The sequence below is a fragment of the Rhipicephalus sanguineus genome, chromosome 11 (genome assembly GCF_013339695.2).
Source record: "Rhipicephalus sanguineus isolate Rsan-2018 chromosome 11, BIME_Rsan_1.4, whole genome shotgun sequence".
In the NCBI taxonomy this organism is placed as follows: domain Eukaryota; kingdom Metazoa; phylum Arthropoda; class Arachnida; order Ixodida; family Ixodidae; genus Rhipicephalus; species Rhipicephalus sanguineus.
In genome coordinates, this window is record NC_051186.1 from 32,156,397 (window position 1) to 32,182,386 (window position 25,990).

The following is a 25,990-nucleotide window of genomic DNA, read 5'->3' on the forward strand; positions in this document are numbered from 1 at the left end:
TACGATTCGTCCTTGTGCTTTATTTTTTTCTTGCATTGCTCACGCCCTGCAGCCCCAAGTGCCTTCCCGAGATGCCCGAGACAGAGCTGCACGTGAAACAGTATTATGACCCCAACCTTCCATATCCGGGCACGGTGCTGGTGGACATCAAGCCCTGGGCATTCATCGTCAACTGCACGGGACTAGAGCTCAGGTTGCTCACGGGTGACCACGGCATGTGGACTTTAGCCCAGGATCAGGCATTGGCACCACCACCACTTTATGTGAGTCCTTGGGGTATCAAACATTCAAATGTCGATGCCGCTGGCCAAAGAAAAGAAACCTTTAAAACCGTTCAGCATGCAACTTAAAAGATAGTTAATTGTAACGTTACATTCACTCACATGATGTTATTTAGCACTGGTGAGGCAATCACCTTATTTTTGATCTCATCGACAGAGCTTACGTTATTGCTTTGTTTGTGAGTTCTTTCAGCACTGATGTCAGGATAAAACTAGGGGTGTGCGAATATTCGAAATTTCGAATATTTTTCGAATAGTGTTTGCTATTCGATTCGATTCGCACTGGAATTTTACTATTCGAACTATTCGAACTTCCCAAAAACAAAAACAGTCAACGTCCGATTAAAAGTGACCCCTTCAGATTTTCAATAAGCTTCACCTCATTACACTCTCGTATTGCGGCAAAGCTGCCTTTCAAACTCCGTCACGGTCGAACTTAGCCAAGACATAGTCAACGTCCGATTGGAAATGGTCCCTAGATTTTCAATATGCTTCACTTCATCACACCCCCGTATTGCGGCAAAGCTATCTTTCAAGCTCCGTTTCGGTCGAACTTGGCCAAGAGACGGTCAACGTCCGATTGGAAGTTGTCCCTAGATTTTGAATATGCTTCACCTCATTGCACCCCCGTATTGCGGCAAAGCTGCCTTTCAAGCTCCGTTACGGTCGCCAATGTATTAACTCAAGAAAACGCTGGTTCCAACATCGAGATGACAGATGTGGCAGAGGTGGGGGCTCAATTAATGCTGTTTTGGACCTGAAATTTGGGCAGGAAGTCCGAAAAATCGGACACCAAAGCTTTTTAGCATCCAAAATTTCAGATGTTCTTATATATCGTCTGCGAGGCAGATTTGGAACCCTGGGCTTGAAAGGAGCACAACCTTGTCCGCCACATCAATTGGGCTTCCACAAAAGTTGAAAGAGGAGGAGAGGCTGAGGAAATGGCATCTTTGCCTATCACGTGTAAAGTGTTGTCGGCAACACTTTGGTTGTACCAAATCACCTACATAAATAGAATTCAGCCTCTACATTGCCTCATTCTTGATAAGACAACTATGAAACACCACCCCGTGCCAGCGCTTCATCAACCTAGCAAAAAGAAACACTTTCATGTTGCTATCTCATGAGAACATACCGTATAAACGCGTGTAAGGGCCGCACCCGTGCAAGGGCCGCACCCCGTTTTTTTTGAAGCGCATATTCTAAAAAAAAAAAAAAAAAAATCCATGTAAGGGCCGCACCCACACTTTCCTCAACCAATACGTATTCAAAATGCGCGCGCGCGTAAGCTTCTAGGCGTAGTCGATTGATGGTGCAAGGAAACGCAATCATCATCATCGTCACCAGAGTATATATGTATATTTTTTTGGATTTTATTCGTGTTAAGATGTTCGTGAAGTGGACTAAAAATTTTAACTTTTTTACTAGTATTCATAGACCCGCCAACTAAAGGTTAGAGCAGGATTTTATCTTTAGCTTCTCACATCTCTATACAAACGCGCTATCGGCGCTATCCATATTGGCATTAGCATCACCAACTTTGGCATGGCGTTCGCGTTGTTCGGTTTGTGCAGTTCAGCCAGCCATTTGCTGTAGTTTTCTGCACTGTTCGATGACCTTCGTGCTAGCTTGTTTTCTACACGGCGTTCATGTTTTGGCAAGATGGGCAAGTAGTTGAATAGCTACACTGCTGGCTATAAGTTGAAGGTGATCGAGATGGGAAACGTGCCGCCGGCAGAAAATTCGACGTTGACGAGAAGTGTGTTCGACGTTGGTGTGCTCAAAAAGAAGCCTTGCGAAACACCAACAGCACTAAGCGCGCTTTCCGAGGAGAGCAGTGCAATTTTCCCGATTTGGAAGAAGACTTGCTCCGCTATATGACTGAAGTGCGGAATGATGGTCTTGCACTCACAACGGACATGCTGCGTGTGAAGGGACTAGCCTTGGCGACTGTAGTTGGATGGATCCTATCTGCGTGGAGCTCGGTGTCGACGGACATTATGTCCCGAAGTTTTAAAGTCGCCGGGATATCTAACAGCTTGGATGGCACGGAAGATGACTGCTTGTGGGGTGACGGCGCTTCGAAGCACACCATCTCATCTCGGACTCCAAGTCTCAGGACTCGCCGAGTGACGACGATTGAGCACGTATGTCGCAAGAAATGTCGTATACTGCAATAAACGCTCTTCGTTCGCTAACTGGTGCGTTTTTACTTTAAAAAAAAAAAATGTCGCACGTATGGGCCGCACCCTGAAAATTGGCCCTCATTTCTTTAAAAAAAAGTGCGGCCCTTACACGCGTTTATACGGTATTTAGGGATTCTCTGCAACTTTTGTCTGTAATTTCACTTCGAAGTATTCGAAAAATGTTTGAGAAATATTCGAAAATTATTCGAAATTATTCGATTCGATTCGCACTCAATCTTTATTATTCGAATTCGCTTCGCACCCAAAATTTTGCTATTCGCACAGCTCTAGATAAAACATATTCTATTTCCCACCGAACTCGGGTGCTTACTTTGCGTAAAATGCTTTGCATGCGTGACTGGCAATTCTCGCATGCAGCAGAGCTCAGATTGGCCTCTGGCAACAGAAGCAGCAGTTGGGCTCAGACAAAGCATGGCGGTAGATTAAACACACCAGATGTGCCAACATATGCATGCCTCGCAGGGGTATCCTGATTTGAAATAAGTCGGCAATCATTCACTCATGCATTCAGCATTCCTTGCATTGCTGTGTTATCATCAGTCATAGTCAGGCAGTGTTATACTATAGAAACGGCACACTTCAGCAGCATGCCTAACGTGGCAGACTTCAACCGACTACGTTGAATTGTGAACAGACCATCACCTACGTGTGCTCTGAAGTGAATGAAACTTTATTCCTGTCATGCTTTACAGTTTCTAGAGGCTACAGCTGTGCCTTTTGGCGGTGCTTTGATGTCTTTCTGGGTATGCAGGACCCCTTTTTTCTGGCTGTTGAGGAAAACGGCACACTTCACTGCTCCCTGCGCCCCCTGCTGGTGGATCCCTCCTACCTGCTTCAGAAGAGGAAAGGTAGCGCACCACCCGATGACCTGGACGCTGACCTACTGCACCTGTCGGTGCCCACACCCGTGTCCATATATTATGACTACCCCGACTCTGCGTCGTTCACTGTGAGTGACTTGTTCCTCGAGTTGGGAGAAGTCTTTTAAGGAGTACTGACATTTGCTTGTACTTCTGTTTGTGTAGTAAATGAACTTGTGAACCCCTATAAACACCCCAGAAGTATACTGGCAAGCATCATAGTGCCTCTGATAAATTTCTGTACCACTTGTTTCCATTGACAAGATTTGGTACGTAAGAGACGGACGTGTCTCGATGCACAGGTTCATTCTGTTTCTGTGATCACAGTTCCTGCTGTATTCGCATGCAACCGGTAAAACCGTGTGAATCTGTCTTCTTTACTTATTCATAAGCAATGTCTTCGTGCCTAGCACCCTTGTTACAAGACATCAGCAAAGTCATTGTGTCATGTAATAGTGTCAGTGATGCCGGATCCAGGATCTTGAGGACGACATAAGTGTCAAATGAAAACATGCACTGAAGATTGCTAGGGCAAGTGCTGTGTCATATGAATCGGGAAGACATTGATAAACTCGGGGTTCGCGCTCAGTTGGTTTAAAGCTAAGACTGGCCTATTTTTGCAGTAGGCTCATTTGCGCTCTGCTGCTGCTGCACTTGACGTGACGCTCGATGAGAGCTGTGTGATACTAGTTCTGTGAGAACCTCTGTGAAACACTCTGTGAGAGTATTTGTTCATCTTATGCGTATTTGAATTGAAAACCTACGGTTGGTCTCAAACTAATCTTTTTGACCTTTGGTTATGTATGCTGGTCTTTTCCCATAAGGATGGCCTTGCGACAGTCATTCACAACAGTTACTTTCAATTAAAATCGCGTATGATTTCTATTTACCATGCGTTATTCTGGCCCATAGATCTTTTGTAACCTTGTACACTGCAGACCACTTATAACTTAACCGCATATAGTGCAGGACCGGTTATAATGCGGTCTTTTTCGACTCCCGTTTACCCTCCCATAGAACCGCATGTATACGCATACCGCTTATTGTGCAGTCCCCCAAGATGAAATACCGTTTATAATGCGGTTGCGGGAAAATATTTCTGACAAACGCGGTAACGAGTGCGGTTCTCAAAGGAGGTACGCCGCTGGGGAGGGAGCGACGAGGTCGTTACGAAGGGCGAGGGAACGCACAGTGAACGAACGAGGGGCGGAGGGAGGAAAAAGACCGCGGCAGCGCTGCGCGCGCTCGCCGAGTGGGGAAGGATGGTGGTTGCCTAGGCGACGGAGTAGCCTTTGCACCGGCGGCGGCAAGGCTACGCGGCCGCTTGCCGGCAGCGCGTTCCGCGTGGAACGTACGATCGCGTCCTCATCAAGTGCGCTTTAAAGTAAGTTTCCTGTCGGGAAAAGCGTCGTCGTTATCACATTTGCTACAGATATCGCGTTTGCTACCTCGTCCGCAAATTGAAAAGTTTTGCGGCTTCATGACGCGAGCTTTCGCCTTTTCTGCCAGTGCGCGGACTTAAACGAGCTTGGCGGGCTTTTGTCGCCGTTGATCTCCCGGCCGCGAAAACAAACTTCGTATCACGCGCGCTGTTCTTGGGTTAGTGCTTGAGTGCGATATTTTCGACGTCCGATCTTCATGTTGTCTTGAACAAACTTCCCGCGACAACATGCTGAACCGCAGGCTAGGCCTAATCAGCGTTGGTTGCTTTTCGGTAGCGGTCGCGGGCGATAAAAGTTTCGGTTTGGTGCGGAATCAACGAAACTTTTTGCGATGGCTGCACTTGAAGGGAAGGGAATCAATCATATCGGTAATGAAAACGAGGGCATGGTTGGCACATGCACCTCTCGAATGGTGGTTCCGGATTCGATTGCAATGACTTGGACATCGCGTGCGCGCCCGTGAAATCGAACGATCGGTACCACTCAGCACGTGAAATTTCGGTCGCGATTCGACATGGTTTCTGTGTAATGCGCATACCTCGAGGTGGCCTGAAAGGTAGTCGGCGAATTTCCGCGATGGCACTTTGTTTTGTTTGCTTTTTTCCCCCGTGTTCATTTCGTTGGCAATGCGGGTCTTTGGCGGTTAATTTTTGAACATTCGGAGATTTAAGTGGTTGTAAGCGCCCCCAATCGCATATGTCGATTATCGGACACGCGAGGCTACATGCTCAACACGTTTTGCGCAAATGCAGCCTTTGAAGAAGGTTGTTTTGGTTATAGTGCGGTACCGCTTATAGTGCGGATATTCGCGACTCCGGCGACTTACGTTATAAGCGGTCTATACTGTACTGACTTCCCTGCACTGTTCAACATTGTTCTGTACAGGTCTGTCGGTTGATTGCCCTGGCGCACGACTTCGAGGGATGCCTCGTGGTGACGTTGAGGTCGGCCGTCTATCTTAGCAATCAGACGGATTTGCCACTGGCTGCTGCCGGCTTCACGACAAGAATGGCTCTGAACAACCCGGTATGTCACACACTTGAAAAGTGACGAAGTTGTTAGCGACGCCGCATCTTCATCGCCTCCGTTTTGTGTGCCTCATTTGGCCTACGTGTCACATTGTGCAACATCAACTGTAGTCAGGAACATTTTTAAAAGGAGGTGGCATTTCCAGATCAAAGATGAATGCATACAAGCTTACACCAATGAGTACACGCTCTAAGCCGACGTCATGAGCTAGACATATGGACGGACGGTCCGCCTGCTGTCAGAGAACATCAGTACATCAGCAGGACTATTTGTTGAGTTGCAGAAATAATTAATTAGCTGCATTGCTTTTTTCATCGGGGTGGGGCCTCTCATGCTTTCTTAAGTTGTATCTGACTGTAGGTGGTTATGAGTATGTGCTCTTGAAACGTTAATGGAGAGATCCATCCACTTTCCCGACAGACACAAGCTTGGACTGGTGTCATGGAAGTGGTAGCAGAGTGCTCCCTACCACCCGACTGCCATCAAAGCCTTGGCACTGTTCCCCTGCTCTTCTGGAACGGAAGCAACGGAGTTGACGACACGGAATTGGACGAAGCCGTGTACGGCCGCCTGCTGGTCAGCCTGGCTCTAAATCGTGTGTCTTCTGAGGGTGAAAGGAGGCTGTGGAGCTTCCCTCTGAACTTGGAAGTGCAAAACAAGAACATTCGGTGCTCGACGTCTGTTTTCAAGGCCGTCAGGTCGTCCTACGTGACCCTGCCCCTCGTGGTGACCTGTCACTCGAGGGGCGGAAGCGTGTATCTCGTCGTCGCTCGAGACTCCAATCCTCTGTTGCGCATCTCTAATGCCACACGTGCCACGCTCGTGCTTGCCGAGAACAGCCCCACAAAAGGTGCATTGCTTGCTTGTGCTGTGTTGCCTTCAATGTCCTTGTAGGACTCTGTTTCTTATGTAGCAGCATGTTTCTTATGTGGGTTTCTTATGTAGCAGCAAGCTAGAGTTGAAGTTAATGGCATTTTTACAGGGAAGCTATATACGGTTAGGAGATGGAAAAATGTTGCAGCCCATGAATGCACAGAAACTATAATGAAGAAGCAATGCTAGCATATGCAACCACGAAGGGTCTCCGCGCTTTTACTACTTGCTCTTCAGGTTTTGTGAGCATATACAGCTAGGGATGATACGTACTGCAGCATGAATCACTACTCATAAAATCCTTTAGGTGTTCTGAATATCCTTAATAACATCACCAAATGCAAATTTTAAAGCACAGGTATCTCTTCAATGTGGTGATAGAGAAATCAAAAGCTACAACAGAAGACACTTCGATAGATCCCAGCTTGTGATAAACACCAGAGCGGCACATTTCAGCTTCTTTGGTTAACCATCTGTACAGAATGCTTGGACAGTGATTTTTTTCTCCCCCGTTCATAAAACTTCTTTGAACTTGTGGGCTTCTAAAGAACTGTTTTGCTGCTTTCAGTGTCCCTGTGTTTCATTTTGTTAATCAATTCAGCCTCACCCTGCGATCTTCCGGTGGCCTGGTTAGCCCAAATAGTACAGCGACCACACCGGAAGCACTGGCCTCAGGTTTGATCATTGGATTGGAACAAACTGGGACAATTAATTCTCACTCCTAATGCTTACCAGTCTAATATGCTGCCATACGAGCACTGAAACAAAATTTGAATGCACATGTTCTGATACCTTCTTGTATTTTAGTATGAGCCGGTAGGAGTGATTTAGCTGGAATCCAGACTATATTGAGTGGTTTAGATGGAGTAAGAGTGTAGAGAGTTGGGCTGGTTGGTACTGGCTGACTCGAGACATAAGGAAACAGCGCACAAAAAGACGACGGAGCAAGCGAAGAGAGCGCTCGTCCTGTCTGCTTCTTCGTTTGGTCTGTCATCTTTTTGCACGCTAGTATTTCGTTTTGTCACGTGTCGGTTTAGATGGAATAGTTAGTGCACACGGCACTCTTATTCATGCAGCACTGTACATTTTTCAACCAGCTATGATGCCGGATGCTACAACCGCATGCTACAATTCTGGTTAACCTCCCTGCCTTTCTCTCGTTTTATTATCTCTCTCTATGATGCCTGTCCTGTTCTTTGCACTCTCTGGCCAGGTCGACCCTTATTACACAGTGCGTTATGATCACTTGGATTTTTTCAGATCAGTGGCTGCTGCCCTCGGTGGGACCTGGTTGCTCCGTGCACTTCACGCCTCCGAGCCTTCTCGCCTACTGCAATGGCATTGCCGGTGCAGCCGAGCCGGGAAACCCTTTCTTGCTGCTCGGCTGTGCTAGGGAGGTCGAGCCACACCCGGTTTATTGGAGCAATCCAGTGGCGTGCTTGGATGTGGCCAACCAGTTCGTTCACATTCCAGGCCTTGGAGACGTGCGAGTGTCAGCGCAAAGGGTGAGTGCTGGACTTCAATTAATACCGTCAGGTGCAGAGTACGCATAATGAATGCAATTAGTCTTACCTAATTGCGTGCTGTGGTGGTGAAAATAATGCAACAGACTTTGAGCGTTAGGTGAATTGAATTCCCGGTATACTCACTGTGTTCCTGTTTCACTTGCAGCTCACAATGTTAGATGATCTCTTTTCATCACCAATGCCAAAATAGTCTCCTTTCTCTTCTCCTGGCGCTTGTAGCCAATAATTAACTTGAACATATAGTGCATACTTTTATCTGGTGATTCAATTCCTTTTGTCCAAGAACACTATCTGGCTGTCTGTGCAGTAAATAAGTATTAGGTCACTTTGTAGTTATGGTGACTCGGAAATTGCATAAAGCATCATCCAACTGCCTTTTCTTCAGTGTAATGGAGTGTCCAGCATGTCGAAATAAATTTAAGTGAATTTAACACATGCATCAACAATTCGCCATAATGTACAACTGAATGAGCTATTTAAGCTGTTTGTAAATCCCGCTGTTCTGCAATAGCAACAACTTTGAAGAGAAAACCAATTAAAAGACAGCAACTGGAAGATGCATGAACCAGTTCATTGCACTTTTGCTCCATTTTATTGTGCACATTTTGTGCCTCGAAATATTCTGAAGCTATCAGAAGAATATTCATGTTTATGAGCAGTGACTATTCTATTAAAAAATGAAACAATATTACAGTCAAATAACGCCCTTATAACAAAGTGCTCGAGACTTGCTAAATATTTCCTCATGTGGGTTATAAAGGTTGCTACCATGATGCCCACAATTCAGCTAGGGCATCAGGAGTCCTTCGTGATACAAATTATTTTGTTGTGGAAGCATTCGTTGTAGAGGCGTTCAACTGTAAATTGATCATTCAAACATTAGCACACTTCTAATACTTTCTGAAAGCTCACATTGTTCGGGAAATTCACATACAGTTCTTTTTTTTAGTGTTTGTCAATACACTTTTATGCTAAACGTACTAATTCTGCTTTTTTCTTTTCTTCTTCTGAATACAGGCTGGCCACACCACCCACTTGCTCGTGCAAGTCGTGAGCAGGGCAGAGGTGTCGGCAAAAGAGATCCGCAGCCGCATAGGAGAAGTTCAGCCTGCCACCGATGTGGAGGTCCGTGGAACGCCCGACGGAATGTCTGCCGACAGTATCCTGGCCATGGTGAGCCATACTGATCACAGGAAAGAACAAATTGAAGTGAATTTTCTTAAGGGGGAATTGCAATGTGTGAAAGTCTTAATGGAATAAGGCAGAGGCAAATTAGCATTGATGTATCTCAATTTACAGTATGGTCCGCTGTTAACGGGAACACTTGAATGAGCATCTTTTATATGGCTAGCCCCATAACTGCAAATGGATCTGGAAACATGGTGCACAGCACTAGTCTGTCTAAATGAGTCAGATCTGTCAACCAGCAGTAGTCTTATGCACATCTATGCCACTAGGCTTTTGCAAGAGAGTACACTACGGACATGCCGTGCACACAAGTCTGTACATAGTTATATAATTGTGGATAGCTAACACTAATTAACTTTAGCAAGTGCTGGTATCATGAAAATAAATACGGTAGACTTCACAAAAACTATGTACTTTTTTCAGGCTTAATTAATGTTGTGTATTTTGTCTGGATTGTAGTTTTATATGATACTTCTAGTTGACTTCTAGCAATATGCTTTGCATTAATTAATAGTGAGAAGTGAGCCTAAATTCATTCAAAAATGCCTCTCTTTGGGAAAACATGGTGGAACAGTTCAGCAAGAAATGGATCAGTTCAGAGTGTTGTGGAAATAATACTCACAGAGGGATTTGCAACTGAATGAGCGACTTATTGGAGAGGATTCAGCTCGTGACTTTTGCTCATGCATTTGCAGACTCTGATTCACATTATTTTATTATACAGCTTGTAAGAAGTGGTGTAAGATTCACCTTATTCTAACAACCAGCACGAAATGTACTGCAACGCTGACAGGTGTAGGCAGCAAGCACTTGGCAGAGGCTTGTTTGAACACAGAGGCAACAGAATACAGCAAGGAATGGCTTGTGCTTCAGCCTGTTCACCAAATAAAGGCACTGCAGCAAATACAGTACCTTGAGCACAGAATTACACCACAAGAGAGGAAAAAATAGGACATGTCACTCGAGAATAAAGGAAGAAAAAAACTGAAGTAAAGTGGAGTACTGGGCGAGCTGGAATAGAATGATGGTGAGACTTAGCGCGTGGAAAACAGGACACAGGGAAGAAGACACGGGACACGTGCTGCCCGTGTCTTTTTCTCTCTGTCCTGTTTTCCATGCGCTGAGTCTCGCTATGAAGGGAAAAAAAACCTTTTCGAACTAAACAACCACATTAAAAATTTTGTTTTTACAAATTATGGTTTGTTAATATACTTAGTATAATACGAGGTCTGTTAGAAAAGTATCCAACCTTTGGTGGAAGAAAAAAAGCTGGCATAACTGTATTGTTGGAAACCTAATCACTCTCAAAGGTAGTCTCCTTGCGACTCCACACGCTTCTCCTAGCAGTGCTGCCACTGTTTTAAACATTCCGAGAAGGCCTCTTTCCGAATGGAGTTTAGCTCAGCTCTCGTTGCAGCCATAATGTCTTCTCTTGGCTGAAATCGCGCTCCTCTCAACGGCCTCTTTATTTTGAGCAACAGCCAGAAGTCACAGCGGGCCATATCAGGAGTGTAAGGAGCCTGTTGAACTGCAGGAGTCTGGTTTTTCACCAAAAAAAGTCTGAATCAAGTGCGAGGAATCTGCAGGAGCATTGTCGTGATAGATGCGCTAATTTTCTGTTGACCGCAACTCTGGTCTCTTGCACCACACAGCAGCATCACGTAGGCAACGGAGGACATCCCTGTAGTACTCTTTGGTGATTGTTTGACCCTGTGGTGCGTACTCTTGGTGTACCACACTGCGGGACTCAAAGAAAGCAGTCAGCATCACTTTGATGTTGCTGCGCACTTGGTGGGCCTTCTTTGGTCTTGGTGACGTGGAATGCTTCCACTGTGATGACTGGGATTTGATTTCCAGGTCATACCCATACACCCAAGACTCGTCACTATTGATTATGGTGCTCATGAAGTCGTGGTCACCGTTTGTGGAATCCAGCATGTTTTGTGAGACTTCAACATGAAGTTGTTTTTGCTCCATTGTGAGCAGCTTCAGCACGAATTTCACCGTAACTCTCTTCATGGCCAAATCTTCGGTCATAATGGAGTGTGCAGAAAAAGTGCTGATGCCCACGTCTTCCACAATTTCTCGGATAGTCATACGAAGGTCCCACATCACCACAGCGTTCACTTCGGCAATGACCTGGTCATTTCGGCATGTTGATAGCCGACCGGAGCGTAGCTCGCTCTCCACCGATGTGCAGCCATCTTTAAACCGGTTGTACCACTTCTTAATCTGTGTGCTCCTCATAGCATCGTCACCGAAAGCCGTCTGAATCTTCCGAATGATTTTCACTTGGCTGCCGCCCAGTTTGGGGCAAAATTTGATGCAGTAGCACTGCTCCAATCGCTCCGTCATTTTCCTTGCAATAAAGAAACCAACAAGGGCACTGCACACTACCTCACTCAAATGCTGCATCCCAGAAACTGACGCTATCTGAGGGCAGGAAAAAATTCACGCATGCGTACGAAGGTTCAAGGTCGGCTGATGCATGCAAGCACGTTTCATATCCATCAGGTGTTTGCAAAAAAAATAAATAAGGTCAGATACTTTTCTAACAGGCTTCGTATATGGTTTATCATTTGATGACTGCAGTTTGCCCTTCAGAGGGAGGTTTTTCATTTACCTTTGGTGTGCGTATTTGCTATATATGACAGGTTCCAAAGAAGGCATTTTTGGGCACACAACACTTTATGAGACATTGACAACAGAATATGGTTTTAACCATAGGTGCAGTGAGAACGAATGCATCCGTTGGTATGTGTCTTGTCTTAGTGAGTGTTAAAGATGATGTCTCCCCATCAAGTACACTCCGACGTGCATACAATGCAGTATCTAAACACCTCAATGCAATAGAGCAGACTAATAGAGTAAAAAGTGTCCAAGCAACATACTGCAGCGCTTTTATTTGAAATGGTTTTTCACGACTTTTCTTTTTCAGTCGGACGAAAGCCACGTGCCTGTCGTGCCGGCCGAAGACTTCCCACCACTCTCCCCCCTTTACCGCTCCCTGCGCTTTGCCTCGGTCAACATAGACGAGCTCTGCTTCGTGCTGAGCGACAACAGCGATGTCGCTGACCACAAGAAGTGCCTGCAGGAAGTAGTTCGCCTCAGTTTGGACTCTGTGTCGTGCGCCTGTCGACCGAGAGCCGCACCTCCTGCAATGCCAATGGGAAACAATCAACCAGACGCCTTGCCTGCCATTGTCTACGACATCTTTACATTCATTGGTGGCATACAGGTGAGCCGAAGTGCAGGCCTGTGCGAATATTTAGCCGCTTCGCATATTCGAATGAATGTTGTAGTATTCTAATTCACGTTGACATAAATTTAAAGTTTCGGAAATTTTGAAATATTCAAAACGAACAAATAGGTGTATTTTACCTCATCTAAGCCAAACGAATATTATATTATTCTAATTCACTTTGACATGAATGTAAAATTTCAGAAATTTGGAAGTATTTGAAGCGAACTAACAAGTGCATTTTACCTTATTTAACCTGCCTGTAAAGGCGGTTTCACTGTCGCATAGGGCAGCTATGCTGTAAAACCGCCTATTCAGGGGAAATCCGCACTGCCACAAAGCCACATATCAAGGTTAGGTGTGCATATTACCTGAACCCCAACTTTAACACAAAAAAAAATAAGTTTAAAAGTATGTTACATGGGCTCATGTGGGCTAATATGACAACTTGTAAAACTTGATGTATTTTACCGCTTTTGACTTGAATCCTATTATTATCGAAATCCTGCTACTCTTGGAATTTACTTCTAGGTTATGCAGTACTAATTACCATTTGCTTCAAACCACAAAACTGATATCCACTCAAGCTTTCTGTAGTGAAATGTACAGATGTGCAATTGGAAAGTTCAGCTGCTCCCAGAGATATCACGTGATTGGAGTTCTATTGTAGCCCAGTCGTACTCCCATCTTGAAGGTGAGGGTACTGCCCAGTGCTCTTAATGAGCTAGCTAAACATGTTCTGAGCTCACAATATCAAACAGAAATATGTATATTGTACGAGTTTAATATGCCATAAGGAAGTTCTGAGTTGACTTTGACGTCAGTGGTACTCAAGATTGCGTGTGGCCGACTGAAAAGTGAGGAAGTTTGTTAGAGAAAAGTCATTTCATTTGTTATAGGGACACTAAAGTGTTACAACGAACCAGTTTAGTTTGATAAATTGTACTATGAGAACTCTAATATTGTTAATTTCACCATCATAGGTTTATTAATAGAGGAGAAAATCATGGTCAAAGTTTCATTTTTAAATTTCATGCCAAAATCTCTGCACGTGACGTCACGAATTTCACAGTGTATTTTTCGCATTTTGGTGACATTTGCTCTACAAAACTTGCCGAAACTTCATATGTTAAGTCTCTGGCTCCCTCAGAGGACAATGTACGTCATTTTGACCAATTAGGAACTACGTAGAACCTAGTAGACACCGTCTCTGATGTCACGGCGTTTGGTGCAGGAATTTCAAAGTGGCATCACCACCCACATTTTATTCCCGCATTTTCTTGCTTACCAAGCATCTTCTCATGGCAAGCGGGGTAGTTTTGGAATTGTAAAAAAGTAATTTGCTAATATGAGAAAAATCTATTTTCTCTTTGGTGTCCGTTTAAGTATTCAAATTGTTACTTGCACTCTGCGTGCAATCACTCTGATGTGAAGCAGTCATTTCCTGTAGATATCCTGGCATTTAAAAGCGCTCTCGTCTATTTGTGTTTATTGTATGGCGGAGGCAACAATTTTTCCTGTGCTTCATCTTTTACAGGTTGACAACCAGCTCTCCCAAGACGAGTCGTCCAATGAAGTCTACGACTTCCCCGTCGTCTTGGTGCCTAGGGACGATACTCCGTCAACAGAGGGCGCGTCTTCATGCCAAAACGCCGTTGCATCGCTGACGCTGTCGATCGAAATTCTCCGTGATGGTCGCCTGACTGCAGACTCGCTGACAATCAAGTTCTCTCCACTTTCTCTGTTTTTGGAGGACACACTGCTGTACAGGTTGGCAACGCTTCATATTTTTCTGTAATTTTATAGACCGTGACTCACCATGGCAACAGAGTATTTTTCCTGTCCAGCAGATTAGTTCTTTAGAAGCATATACAGTAGAACCCCGCTGATACGTTTTTGAAGGGACCGTAGGAAATAAACGTAAGAGACGGGAAACGTAAGAGCCGAAAAACAGGAAAAACGGCAAAATATTTAGTGGTACAGAATTTTATTTCAATTCTTACGAGCAGCACGAAAATTGGCGCGCTCAGCCGCGATCTAGTCGATGGATAGAAACGCGGAGCTTAGGACGGCCTCATCCACAGAAATGTAATGAACGTATGTGATTTTTCTAACACCAACAGCTGTAGGCATGAAAGAACTAGGCACACGCAATCACGACCGGCGCGGCGAGTCCGACCGCGAACCGCACGCACGACCATGCGAGCTTCAACCAGCTCGAACTCCTCCCGCTCTTCGACAAATAACGATGATGATGAGTCTACGCCAACGCGATGGCAGAAGTGAATGCCAATTTCGAAGGCCTTGCTTTCGCAAGCAATTACGTCATACACGCCATGTTTGTGCAGTACAAATCTCAAAGGCTATGCTTTTGTCAATAGTAAATGCCAATCTCGAAGGCCTTGCTTTCGCGAGCAGTTACGTCATAGACGCCATCTTTGCAATTTGAATCTCGAAGGCCATGCTTTCGCGAGCAGTTACGTCATAGACGCCATCTTTGCAATTTGAATCTCGAAGGCCATGCTTTTGTTTGCATCAATTGAAAGATTCGGTTGCTTGCGCCTCTCATGCGGCTAATATTACGGTCAAACGAGGCCAAGCTGTGTGAAAATGCACCATGGCCGCTCTCTTTGGTAGTCACTCGGTCGGCTCCGAGCGCACTTCGCGACGTATCATATGGGAACGGTCCGACAGTTACGACGTAGCAGCGGGGTTCCCAATACATTGTATCCTATGGGAGCTATGCCGGGACCGGCGGAAAACGACGTAACAGCCGGGAAAACGCAGCAGTGAGGAACGTAACAGCGGGGTTCTACTGTATATGTTTGTAAGTAGAAAAAACGGGGTGTACTGAGCCCTGCCACACGCAAATGATTTCATGTAATCATGCTGCCAGCCTAGTGAGTTGGGGGAATGAAGAATCTCCATGCCAAGGGTTTTTACAGGTTTTGATTTATACAGTCTTGATGTTACAGCAATGAATAGCTGTCATTAGCAATCATTTAGCCAACATAATCCAGTGCTAACGAGCACTAGTAGTATATAAATAAATACAATAACTGAAGTCACATGACTTAATGAAAGACGCTGTCAGACCGCTCTGCCTTCAGGATCAGCCCATATTTTCAATCGGGAGCCATCATACCCCATTACAGGATGTGGGTGGATAAGGCCAAGGATGACATCGTCTTGAAAATGGTCTACATATACAGTTGCTAAGTATTTTTGTACTAGATCTGTAAATGCCTTTATTGGAACGAGCTGTGCCAGCATAGTAGTACTAGTAATAAGCATTAGCATATGTAGAAGGAACAATAAAAGTGTATGCTAGCCTGTTCGTAATAGTTTACCTTTGGTGCTGTAGGAGTAACAGTAATTATTGTCATCAACACGGTTTACCATCTTCACCATGCTTTGCAGGCTGGCCCGCATGTCCAGCTTTGTGCGCCCGGCCTGGCACTGCGCGCCTCTCTCAGCCGGTCGCGAGTCCCGCCTTCCCCAGGAGGTGGCAGATGCATCGCAGGCTCTGATGCGAACAGTGCCAGTGCGGGAGATCGTGCTGGAGCCCTTGGCAGTGCAGCTCAGCATACACGCCTCGCTGAAGCTGTACTTGTCCCTGAACGGGACGCCTCTGAGCTTCACACGATTCAGCCGGAGGAACCTCGTGACGGGCTGCTACCAGCTGGGCCACCTGTTGACACGGCACTATGTCACGGGGGCTCTGCTCAGGGCAGGTGAGATTTCCAGGAGGTCTTAAGAGGCTCGTTCCTCATTTGAATGTCTCACTGAACGGAATGGCCCCTAGAAAATTGGATAGGTTTTGTAACATTTTCCCTATCTCTATATAACTCCAGACGTTATTGTCATCATCATTTAATATATTAATTATTTAATGGGGAGGGGGGGGGTTGAACTTCCTGGCTACGCCCCTGATATGCAATAACAAAATGGCAAACTCAAAGACAATACAAAAACAATCACTCATCCAACCTTTGTTTAAACTTACAATGGCCAACATAGTCATTTTTCAGAGTGAGTGAGCATCACTCATTCCCTGTTATATTCTTCAGTATTCTTAGATTTATTATTCTTCTGTCAGCAGGCATTGTCTTGTTACTTGCTGCAGACATTCTTCCCCTGAATGTTGTCTCATAAGACCTTAAAACATAGCTCCGGGAAAACTGACTGGGAGTTTGTTTAGAACGCCAACCTTTTTTTGTGTGCATCTGACCTAAATATTGTAAGTAAAGAAGCAGTTTTGCGACTAAAAATTTAACCCGTGGAACTGTTGCCCCAAGCAGCAAAGTGCTATTGCCTCTTTGAAATAACAGCATTAAAGGGACACTAAAGAGCAAAACGATTTTTCTCGCATTAGTAAAGTAGTCTTCCACGATACCAAAAACACCACGCTTGCTGTGAGAAGACGCTTAATAAGCGAGAAAACGCGCAAAAAGAAAATACAGGCGGCGACGCCACCTTGGAATTCCCTCACCATTTGCCGTGACATCACATATTTTTGACGGCGCCTGCTTGGGCCTACGTAGTTCCTAATCAGTTAAATCGAAGTACATTGTCCTCTGAGGGGGCCAGAGACTTGACATAACCAGTTTGTGGAAATTTCGTCGAGCCAGTGGCGCCAAAATACGTTAAATGCTCTTTTAAACCTTTTACGTCACGAATTACAAAGTTCGGCGCGAAACTTAAAAATGAAACTTTGAACTTGGTTTTCTCCTCTAATAATAAACCTATGGTGGGTGAAATAACTTACACAAGAGTTCTCCGAGCACACTTTATCAATCTAAACCAATTCATTGTTTCTCTTTAGTGTCCCTTTAAGCAAACAATGGACTGCAATTCAGACAAGATGGGTGCTGTACTCACAAATAAATGTTTGTTGCACTAGCAAGAATTCACATGCATACAAGCTCCTGGTTGTTGTTCGCTTTGCATTTATTTCAGCATTGCTAACCTACCAACTCATCAAGGTCGCCATTTTAATGCTGCCAAGTCACTGCGATAGCTAACTATTTTCCCTTATCTCATTTCAGGTTGGGTTGTAGGCTCTCTGGACCTACTCGGCAACCCTACAGGCCTGGTGCGTGCGCTAGGTTCCGGAGTGTCGGCAATGGTGGTGCTTCCGTACAGGGGCTTGGCACAGGGCCGACCCTGGGCTTTCTTTATGGGCATATCACACGGGGCGTCTGCCATGTTGCGTCACATCTCCTCAGGTGAGTCTAAGTCTTTAGTCATTTAATATAGAAACAAGCTAGGTCTGACTAGAAGTGTGTCTTTTCTTTTCTACTTTTCTACGAATAAAAATTCCAGCCTCTTTATAACAAAACCACGTCCAATACAAGAATACATTTGTTATGTCTAAACATTTGCAATAAGCAGGTGTTCATTGCATGTTGATTTTGGCTAGAATTCTTTCATATTTCTTTGATTATACCTAATAATGTGTTTTATCTGTGTTTGTTGCGTTAAGGTTCAACTGTATTAACATGTGTCATCAAAGCTGCAATTAATGACATTGCTTCAATTTATGCTTTCCTCAACTGCTCATGGCACCGTTGCTAAATAAAAAGACAATGAAGAAATGAACAGACTAGGTATGTTTCATGGAAATTCACTGTCAGTGACTTCTAGTCAATAGAAAGTTCTCACTGCTGTGCAGCAAGTTTGCACATGTACATTGTTTTTCTTTCCACTGGTGAATATATTTGTCCAGGTGATCATTGTTATCAAGTTTTCTATAATTTTGAGCAAGATGTGCTTACTTTATTCAATGTTCTTTTAGTGTTGTCGCTGATTTGTAAAACCTTGCTCATTAAACTGTAATTTGCGACTATTTATATGCATGAATCACAGAATGTTCCAGAGTAGTTGCTCATGCTTTGCTTACATTCACTGAGCAATCACTGAAGAACGTTTTGTGATGCATACCTGACATACTTGACTCACAAGTCCAGATTCAGCTATCAGCAACAGTACTCAGCACTGTAATCGTGGTTTGAGCACCACTTGCTTTTCTGAGTACAAGTTCACCAAATAAATACTTACGGCAATGATTTTCCGCACCCATCCATCAGTCATGTGAACAAGCGTGTGGAGCGGCGACGCCAACATGTAGAACCAGTTTACGGTGGAAGCAAAAAATTTGTGCTGCCGTTGTGCAAATAATGCATCATTTGTGGTGCAGTTCATTCTAGCTGTGAATATACAGAGAAAAGTGTCTGTTGATACCCGTCAACAACTTCAGTAGTCAAACAGTCTTGAGTATTTTTCATGAAATTTTGCTCTTTTTGGCTATAATCGTAACATTCCTGAAGTTTTGAGCTTGGCAGGTCTGAGTGTGCAAAGAAATGTATTCAAGTGCTGCACAGCGTAGCCTTCCAGCCCTCAGTCTATGCTGCTCACATTATGTTACTCACATTATGTTTCAATGCAGGAGCACTGAGTTCCGTGACACAGCTTGCCACCAGTGTATCTCGGAATCTGGACAGGCTCTCCTTGGATCCGGAACATCTTGCCTGGAAGGAATCGCTTCGCACTGGCCCTTCGGCAGGCATCAGCCAGGGGCTGTCAACACTTGGAATCAGCCTGCTAGGTATTGCCCCCGCTTTGTTGCTACACTTCTTGCCAATGCTCACTTTCACCGAATTCCCCCCATTATCAATTATTCGCTTGCTGCTAGACCAAATCTCTTTGAATGATGCCAATTCTGCAACAAAAGAGGTGTGTCTAACGAGACAGCCTGTGCATTGCGAATAGTGTCATACATTCTCAATTATGAGAGAATCAAATCACAAGACGTGTAAAATAGTGTGTGGGCTTGATCCACTGGCTGCATTCGGCTACTGAGCACGAAGCTTGTCTTTTGTGCATTGCTAAAGCGTTTGAGTCTTTTTAGCTTCCCTTAGGGTAGCAAGTGTACAAGGGATTAAGTCTTACGGACAGCAAAGCTTGAGTGATAGATGTAATTTCAACATTTAAGTACTAGCTTATTTCATTATGTCTCCAACCACGAATGCTAAGAGATGGGATGTGGTACATATGTAACGAATCGTTATGTAGACACCTGTACTACCTCTACGCGTGTATTGGTGTCTGGGTACATTTTTGGTGAAACTTATTCAGTTGACAACAAACTGTACCTGAGGATCCTCAGTACAATGCACAACACATAACTCACTTACATAACTTCTTTAAACAAAGCTTTCTTTGCCTTAACCTTTCAACTGAGTGTATTTTCTGGATAACCGGCTTCCTTGCCAAATAGCGTGGCCCAATCACAAAGACAGTATACTAGTAAACATGGCCAATCCCAGTGTTGTTGCAACCAAAGCTGTCTCCAACTAAGTTGTTTTTGTGTCAACACGAGTCCTTCATTGTCATGCCACTCTCTTCTTGGATACACTCAAACCTCATTATAACAAAGTTGCATCTGCCACGAAAGTAACTTCGTTATATCCGAAAATTCGTTATAAATGTTTATTTATAACACTGTAGCTATGACAAGACTATTCTTCATTTACTTCGTTATAACCGATAATTCGTTATATCCATGTTCGTTATAACGAGGTTTGAGTGTATTTTGTGTTCCTGTCCTTGCCTTGTCATTTAGGTGGTTGATGTGAAATTCCATTGAACAGAATTTCAGTGTAAGAAAACAAAACTAACAACAAATTCAATACTGTGTTTGACAGTTATTATAGACGTTTTCATTTGGAACCAATAACTGACACAGTAATTGTTTTCATGACACAATGCAGGAGCTGTGGCTGGCATTGTGGACCACCCAATGCAAGCCCTAATTCACGAGGAGAGCAGAGGGCCGACTGGATTCGTCAAGGGCGTTGGTCGTGGCCTTATGGGTGCCGTAGCCAAGCCAATCAGTGGTGCCGCTGAACTCGTGGCCCAGACGGGCAAAGGTGCGCTTCTCTCTCAATTTGACTTGCCCTACCCGCCATTGTTGCTTTGCTGTCGTTACTTCTCTGCATTTGCTTCATTACAAGGAAGAAAAAACACAAATGTGTGGCTCACAGGTCACAGTTCAGACACATTGTGTCTTTGGTACGACAGGAATCTCGGAGAGTGACTGTCACAGGCAGAAAGAACATGCTTTTGCAGTTCAATGTGCTTGTTAGAGAGAATTTCACTTCAGTTCAGACACATTGTGTCTTTGGTACGACAGGAATCTCGGAGAGTGACTGTCACAGGCAGAAAGAACATGCTTTTGCAGTTCAATGTGCTTGTTAGAGAGAATTTCACTTCTTTTTTTTTCTTTTTTACCACTAAAATTGTATGCACATTATATTTAGAGGTGCATTGCAATTGTGAAGGCAAGATAATCGCTGGTCATTAAGAGTGACAGACTGGATTATTCCAAAAGAAGGCAAGCGTGTAAGGGGGAGACAGAAAGTTAGGTGGGCAGATGAGATTAAGCAGTTTGCGGGGATATCTTGGCCGCAACAAGCACAGCACTGGATTGATTGGCGAAACATGGGAGAGGCCTGTTCACTGCAGTGGGCGTAGTCAGGCTGACGATGATGCAATTGTGAAAATATGGAATTTTATCATGACTTGGTTAATTCAGCAGAGAATTCTCACACTTTCCTTTGCAGGGATTCTTCAAGGTGCAGGTTGGGCAGATTTCACACAGCGCAGGCACGAACCTCGGGCAGTGTCCTTCGACAATGCACCCTGTTCGGAGGCGAGGGTTCGAAGCATTCTGCCCGGCCAAGAGCTGCTGCTAGTGCTGCATGTCCATCTGATGTCCGAGGAGAGCACCAACCAACCTTTAATTCTCGTGCTCACTCAACAGGTGGGTCAGACAAACACTGCGATATGTTTGCCTTGCAGTCATTTAAGAATTTAACCAGATTGATTGATTGGTTGGTTGATTGATTGATTGATTGATTGATTGATTGATTGATTGATTGATTGATTGATTGATTGATTGATTGATTGATTGATTGATTGATTGATTGATTGATTGATTGATTGACAGTACAGTTGAAGGCCTTAGGAGTAATTTTGACAACCTTTAGCTTTTTAACCTGTATACAGAGATGAGTACAGGAAGGTTTTTGTATTCAAGCTTCTTCAAAATGCAACAGCTTCTGCCAGGAAGCTAACCCATGCCCTCATGTAGAGTGGCAGAACGATACAACCATCTAGCCCCTGCGGCAGTTTCGATCCACGGTAGAGCAAGAAAATTTGTAAAATAAGGAACTCGTGATTAATAATGACTGACACCTTTGTCACGGTTACATAAGCTGCTTTTCAAAAATCTTTTATCTTGCGCACATAGTCTTTACTGGGGCGTATGTACTTACAAAGTTGCCTTATTCTTTCTTTCTTTCTTTTAAAAGCCAGACCATGTATGTTAAACTGGTGTGCATGGCCCCACAGGTTAAGGAAAATTGGGAATGTACTAAACGTGCATCATGCTGTTGTGTTCAGCTATCCATGCTGGAGATTGAACATGAAGCTCTTAAACTGTTGCAGTGTGAGGAAGAAAAGCTGGGGTGGATCTTTGGCCTTGTTGGTGCGACATATGCATAACGTTAAGCGCAGTACGAATTGACGAGGACGGGACAGGTATGTGTGTGTGTCACTACCTGTCCCGTCCTCGTCAATTCGTACTGCGCTTAACGTTATGCATAAGAAAAGCTGGTTTACCGTAGCTCTGAGTTTAATGGCATCCGTTGCACATTTCTGGCTAATAGCACTGTATTGCTCTTCTTAATATGATCTTAGATTAAAGCAGGAAATCATGATGACTGGAATGACTGTTCTTTGTCCTAGTTTCCATTTGTAAATGGGCTTCTGTTCCTTCTTGCAGTGTCTCTGCCTACTGAGCAAGACTGACGGCACGCTCGAACGGTGTTTCTCCCTGGCCGAGCTCTTGTGCACCGGTCCGCCCAACGATCCCGCGTGTGTGGTCGTCGACCTCGGACCACCGCAGTCAGGGATGCTACTGGAAGAGGTGAGAGATGGAGAGGTGCTTGTTTGCCTTCGGTCACTAGTTGACGTGCAACAAGGCTAGTGTCTCTGTTTGAATGTGCAACATGTTCAAACAAATTGAAACTATTTGTGTGCCAGTGTAAAAGGTACCTTATCTGTGCTACACATATTGGCTGCATTCCCAATGTGCTCAAGATCTGTGACACTCTTTCGCTTGCTCTCTTTCTCTTTTTCACATTTCTGAACCATGCAAAACCAGTGAAAACTGCTCGATACCCACACACACGTGCATGTGTGCATGCTTATGCTGTACATGCACATGTGCACTTGTGGGTACTGTAAAAGCTCGTTAATTCGGATTTCACGGGACCGGAAAAAATGTCCGAATTAACCGAATGCTGAATTAACAAATGAACAGGAAAAACAACATTAAAATCAAGTTGGAGAAGCATACCTTTATTTGCTGAAGTATTTTGTAATGGTCGTCTGCGTTTTCGCGCAGATTCCGGCTGACATTACAATTTTTCTTAACTCTTCCTAATGGCCAACAGCACGCAAACTGTCGGAAGTGCTCAGGCAAATGTCCTCTAATATCAAAAGAGCCTTCGAGACTTCCTGTGAGGTGCGATGAGTTCGCGACATCATTAATAATTTCTTGATTGGGCAGGAGACCAGTCGTGGCGACACAATCATCAATCGCGATGTAGTCCTGAAGGGTCATATCTGAGGGAAGGACAGCATCGAAGGTAGGGCAGCCATCGTCGGTGGACTCAGCTGACACCTCGCCGATGCCATCGTCAGCTACTGCCGCATGCTCAGGCCTCACATGTAAACACGGTCACAACGGGGAAAAAAAGAGAACTCCGCAAGAAGAGACGGTGCCGACGCAGCACAAGGGAAAATGGCGTCGGAGGCGAGCGAAGAAAGAAGACGCCGACGTTCGGTGATGCTGCGATCGCCCCCACTAGTTGATGACGATGGCGATGTCACTGAGGTTTCGGTTTCGCTCCAGTGGTGCCAGCGCTGCCTTACCACACTTTTGTGTAGCGGCAGCCGTCAACATTTGTCCGAATTAAGCGGTGCGGTGTCCAATTCTGACGAATTAACGAAGGTTTGGCCCCATAGATTAACATGCACTTCGGCCGGGACCAATAGAGCCGTCCGAATTATCCGAATTTCCGAATTAACGGGTGTCGAATTAACGAGCTTTTACTGTATGTCTAGGCTTGACCACTGCACATATAAGCTGTGGAAAGAAGCTTACCCTAGGAGTTTGAAGGTTTGGCAATGTGCACTTTCCTTTCATATGGCTAGGAAACTGCCTGGCTTTTGATTACTATAGTCGGATACAACTTTAGAAGGCAGCGGCATTTGCTCCTCAAAGGCAGATGTACACAAGCCTGCACCAATGGGCGCGCTCACTCGGGACTGAGCGGGACGGGACGGTTGGTGGCTTCGCCTTCAGAGAACATCAGCGCATGCATGAGCAGGACTATTTCGTTAGTCGCGGAGGCGATCGGCTGCCGCACTTTGGTCGTCTGGACGGGGCCTTTCCTGTCTTCTTAAGTTGTATCCGACTGTAGTGGTCGACGTCTTTTTGTAAGGCTTGACTACTCACCAAGTGTCAAAGGGCCAAGAATACAGTGAGTGAACAGCTCACAAGAATCTGTACCAATGAGCGTGTTGTAGTGCTTGGCTGTGACTGCAGTATGCATCGTCAGGATATGCAAGCCTAAGCTAAATGTACAATGGACATGGATACAAAAAAGTAAATAAACAATGTCTAATGCTGATAATGTGTAATGCATGTACGTTTATAATGAATTTTGAATGTAACAAAGGTATTTAAATGTTAGATGTAGAAGGTTAGAATATTTTGATACCTAAGCTCCTGAACATATTTTTAGTAATGCCATGTTAGCACAAAGCACACAATCTAATCTGATGCTAAGCAGCTTGGGGAAGGTCCAAAAGGAAGTGGTTGAAAACAGCAACTTTACAGCTCGCCCTGCTGTTAAAAGACTGGGCATGCAAACACGAGCATAAGAGAGAAGTCCAGGCAACACAAACCAGAGACTGATGGAACGTAAGAGATGGCTAATCGGAGACTCTCCGTCTAATCTATCTTTTCAGTGTTGCAAGCATAAATGCACACTAAAATTCGATGAATGCACTGTTTTATACAGCCATAGGAATGAAGCAACACATCTAATGGCTGAGGCCGGCATATCGATAACAGTGGTAGCGCATACGTGAGCCAGCCACCGATAACTTTCACGAAGAACATATCAAATGCCTGAACAATTATCTCTCACTTAAGACCACCATGTGTGCCAGATTGATAGGTATCGCCTCTTGCCTGGGCATGCGCAGATAATTTTTTGTGCCTACCTTCTTTTCTGCCATCGTGCGCCTTTTCAGTCGGCGTTTCTCTCTTGCGTCCGTGTTTGCACGCCCTGTCTTTTAACCTAAATACACTCAAACCTCATTATAACGAAGTTACATCTTCCAAGAAAATAACTTCGTTATATCCGAAAATTCGTTATAAAAGTATATTCCTAACACTGTATTTATTGCGAGACTATTTTTCGTTTACTTCGTTATAACCGATATTTCGTTATATCCGTGTTCGTTACATCGAGGTTTCAGTGTACCTACCAACTACCTCAGCTCGCTGTTATTCTAAGACTCATCCTCGTTTTGTCACAGATGGCGAGTCGGGCCAGAGTGCGAGTCGCGGAGTATGTGACGCACACGTCGTCGTACCCTCTGCCGCCATCGGCGCAGGACTGCGGCGACTGCAGCACACCGCAAAGTGCACCCGGTGTTGCCTACCAGTTGCGTCTCGTGCAGCCAGCTATGAGGCCTCTGTTTCTGGCCCGCTTTCACCAAGTCCAGAAGGCATCATTGGGCAAAGGCTTTCACAGCTTTCTGCACACATAGCCACAACCCAGCAGCAGCCCTTACAATTAAGATATATAATCTAATTTCATGGGACGGGCCTCCTACAGAAAGGAAAAAAGGCGGTGTGTACAGTATTTCCACAGTGGTACACCTGTTGGTTTTGTTATTGTTGAACAGAAGCACAAGCGATACGAACCTGCCGACCATTGATCACATTCTATTCAGTTTTATTAGATAGCGCATTTAAGAGGGCCTACGCATAAGCTATATTTTCTGGACTTCGTAGCCACACAAGTTGTGCCTAGTCAACCAAAGTTATAATACTGCGTGCCTGGAACATTTTTTCATAACTTAATACGACCATTCCAAGCCCTGCTGTTAAGGCAGGGATGTACATAAATATTTTTTTTTATGAGTGGTGCAATAAATCGAATGTTTTCTATCATAAATTCTCTCGTGCTGTGCCTTGT

At 44.7% G+C, this 25,990-nt stretch overlaps 1 protein-coding gene across 1 annotated transcript; it reads left to right on the forward strand.

Moving 5' to 3' along the window:
- The first annotated feature begins 56 nt into the window (after window positions 1–56).
- Window positions 57–25,980, forward strand: LOC119374014 (intermembrane lipid transfer protein VPS13B). Its single transcript, XM_037644073.2, has 15 exons — window positions 57–263; window positions 3,240–3,437; window positions 5,676–5,816; window positions 6,240–6,669; window positions 7,953–8,197; window positions 9,236–9,391; window positions 12,345–12,644; window positions 14,185–14,417; window positions 16,068–16,381; window positions 17,696–17,875; window positions 19,096–19,254; window positions 20,420–20,578; window positions 21,272–21,471; window positions 22,495–22,638; window positions 25,326–25,980. The coding sequence occupies exons 1-15, from the start codon at window positions 72–74 to the stop codon at window positions 25,557–25,559; spliced, it is 3,285 nt and encodes a 1,094-aa protein (XP_037500001.1). The 5' UTR covers window positions 57–71; the 3' UTR covers window positions 25,560–25,980.
- The last annotated feature ends 10 nt before the right edge of the window (window positions 25,981–25,990 follow it).

Bases quoted from the DNA above. Each gene is read 5' to 3' on its own strand.
- LOC119374014 (XM_037644073.2), top strand. From the start codon at position 72: ATGCCCGAGACAGAGCTGCACGTGAAACAGTATTATGACCCCAACCTT. The intron at 12,645-14,184 runs GTGAGCCGAAGT...CATCTTTTACAG, and splicing joins CATTCATTGGTGGCATACAG to GTTGACAACCAGCTCTCCCA. The intron at 14,418-16,067 runs GTTGGCAACGCT...CATGCTTTGCAG, and splicing joins GAGGACACACTGCTGTACAG to GCTGGCCCGCATGTCCAGCT.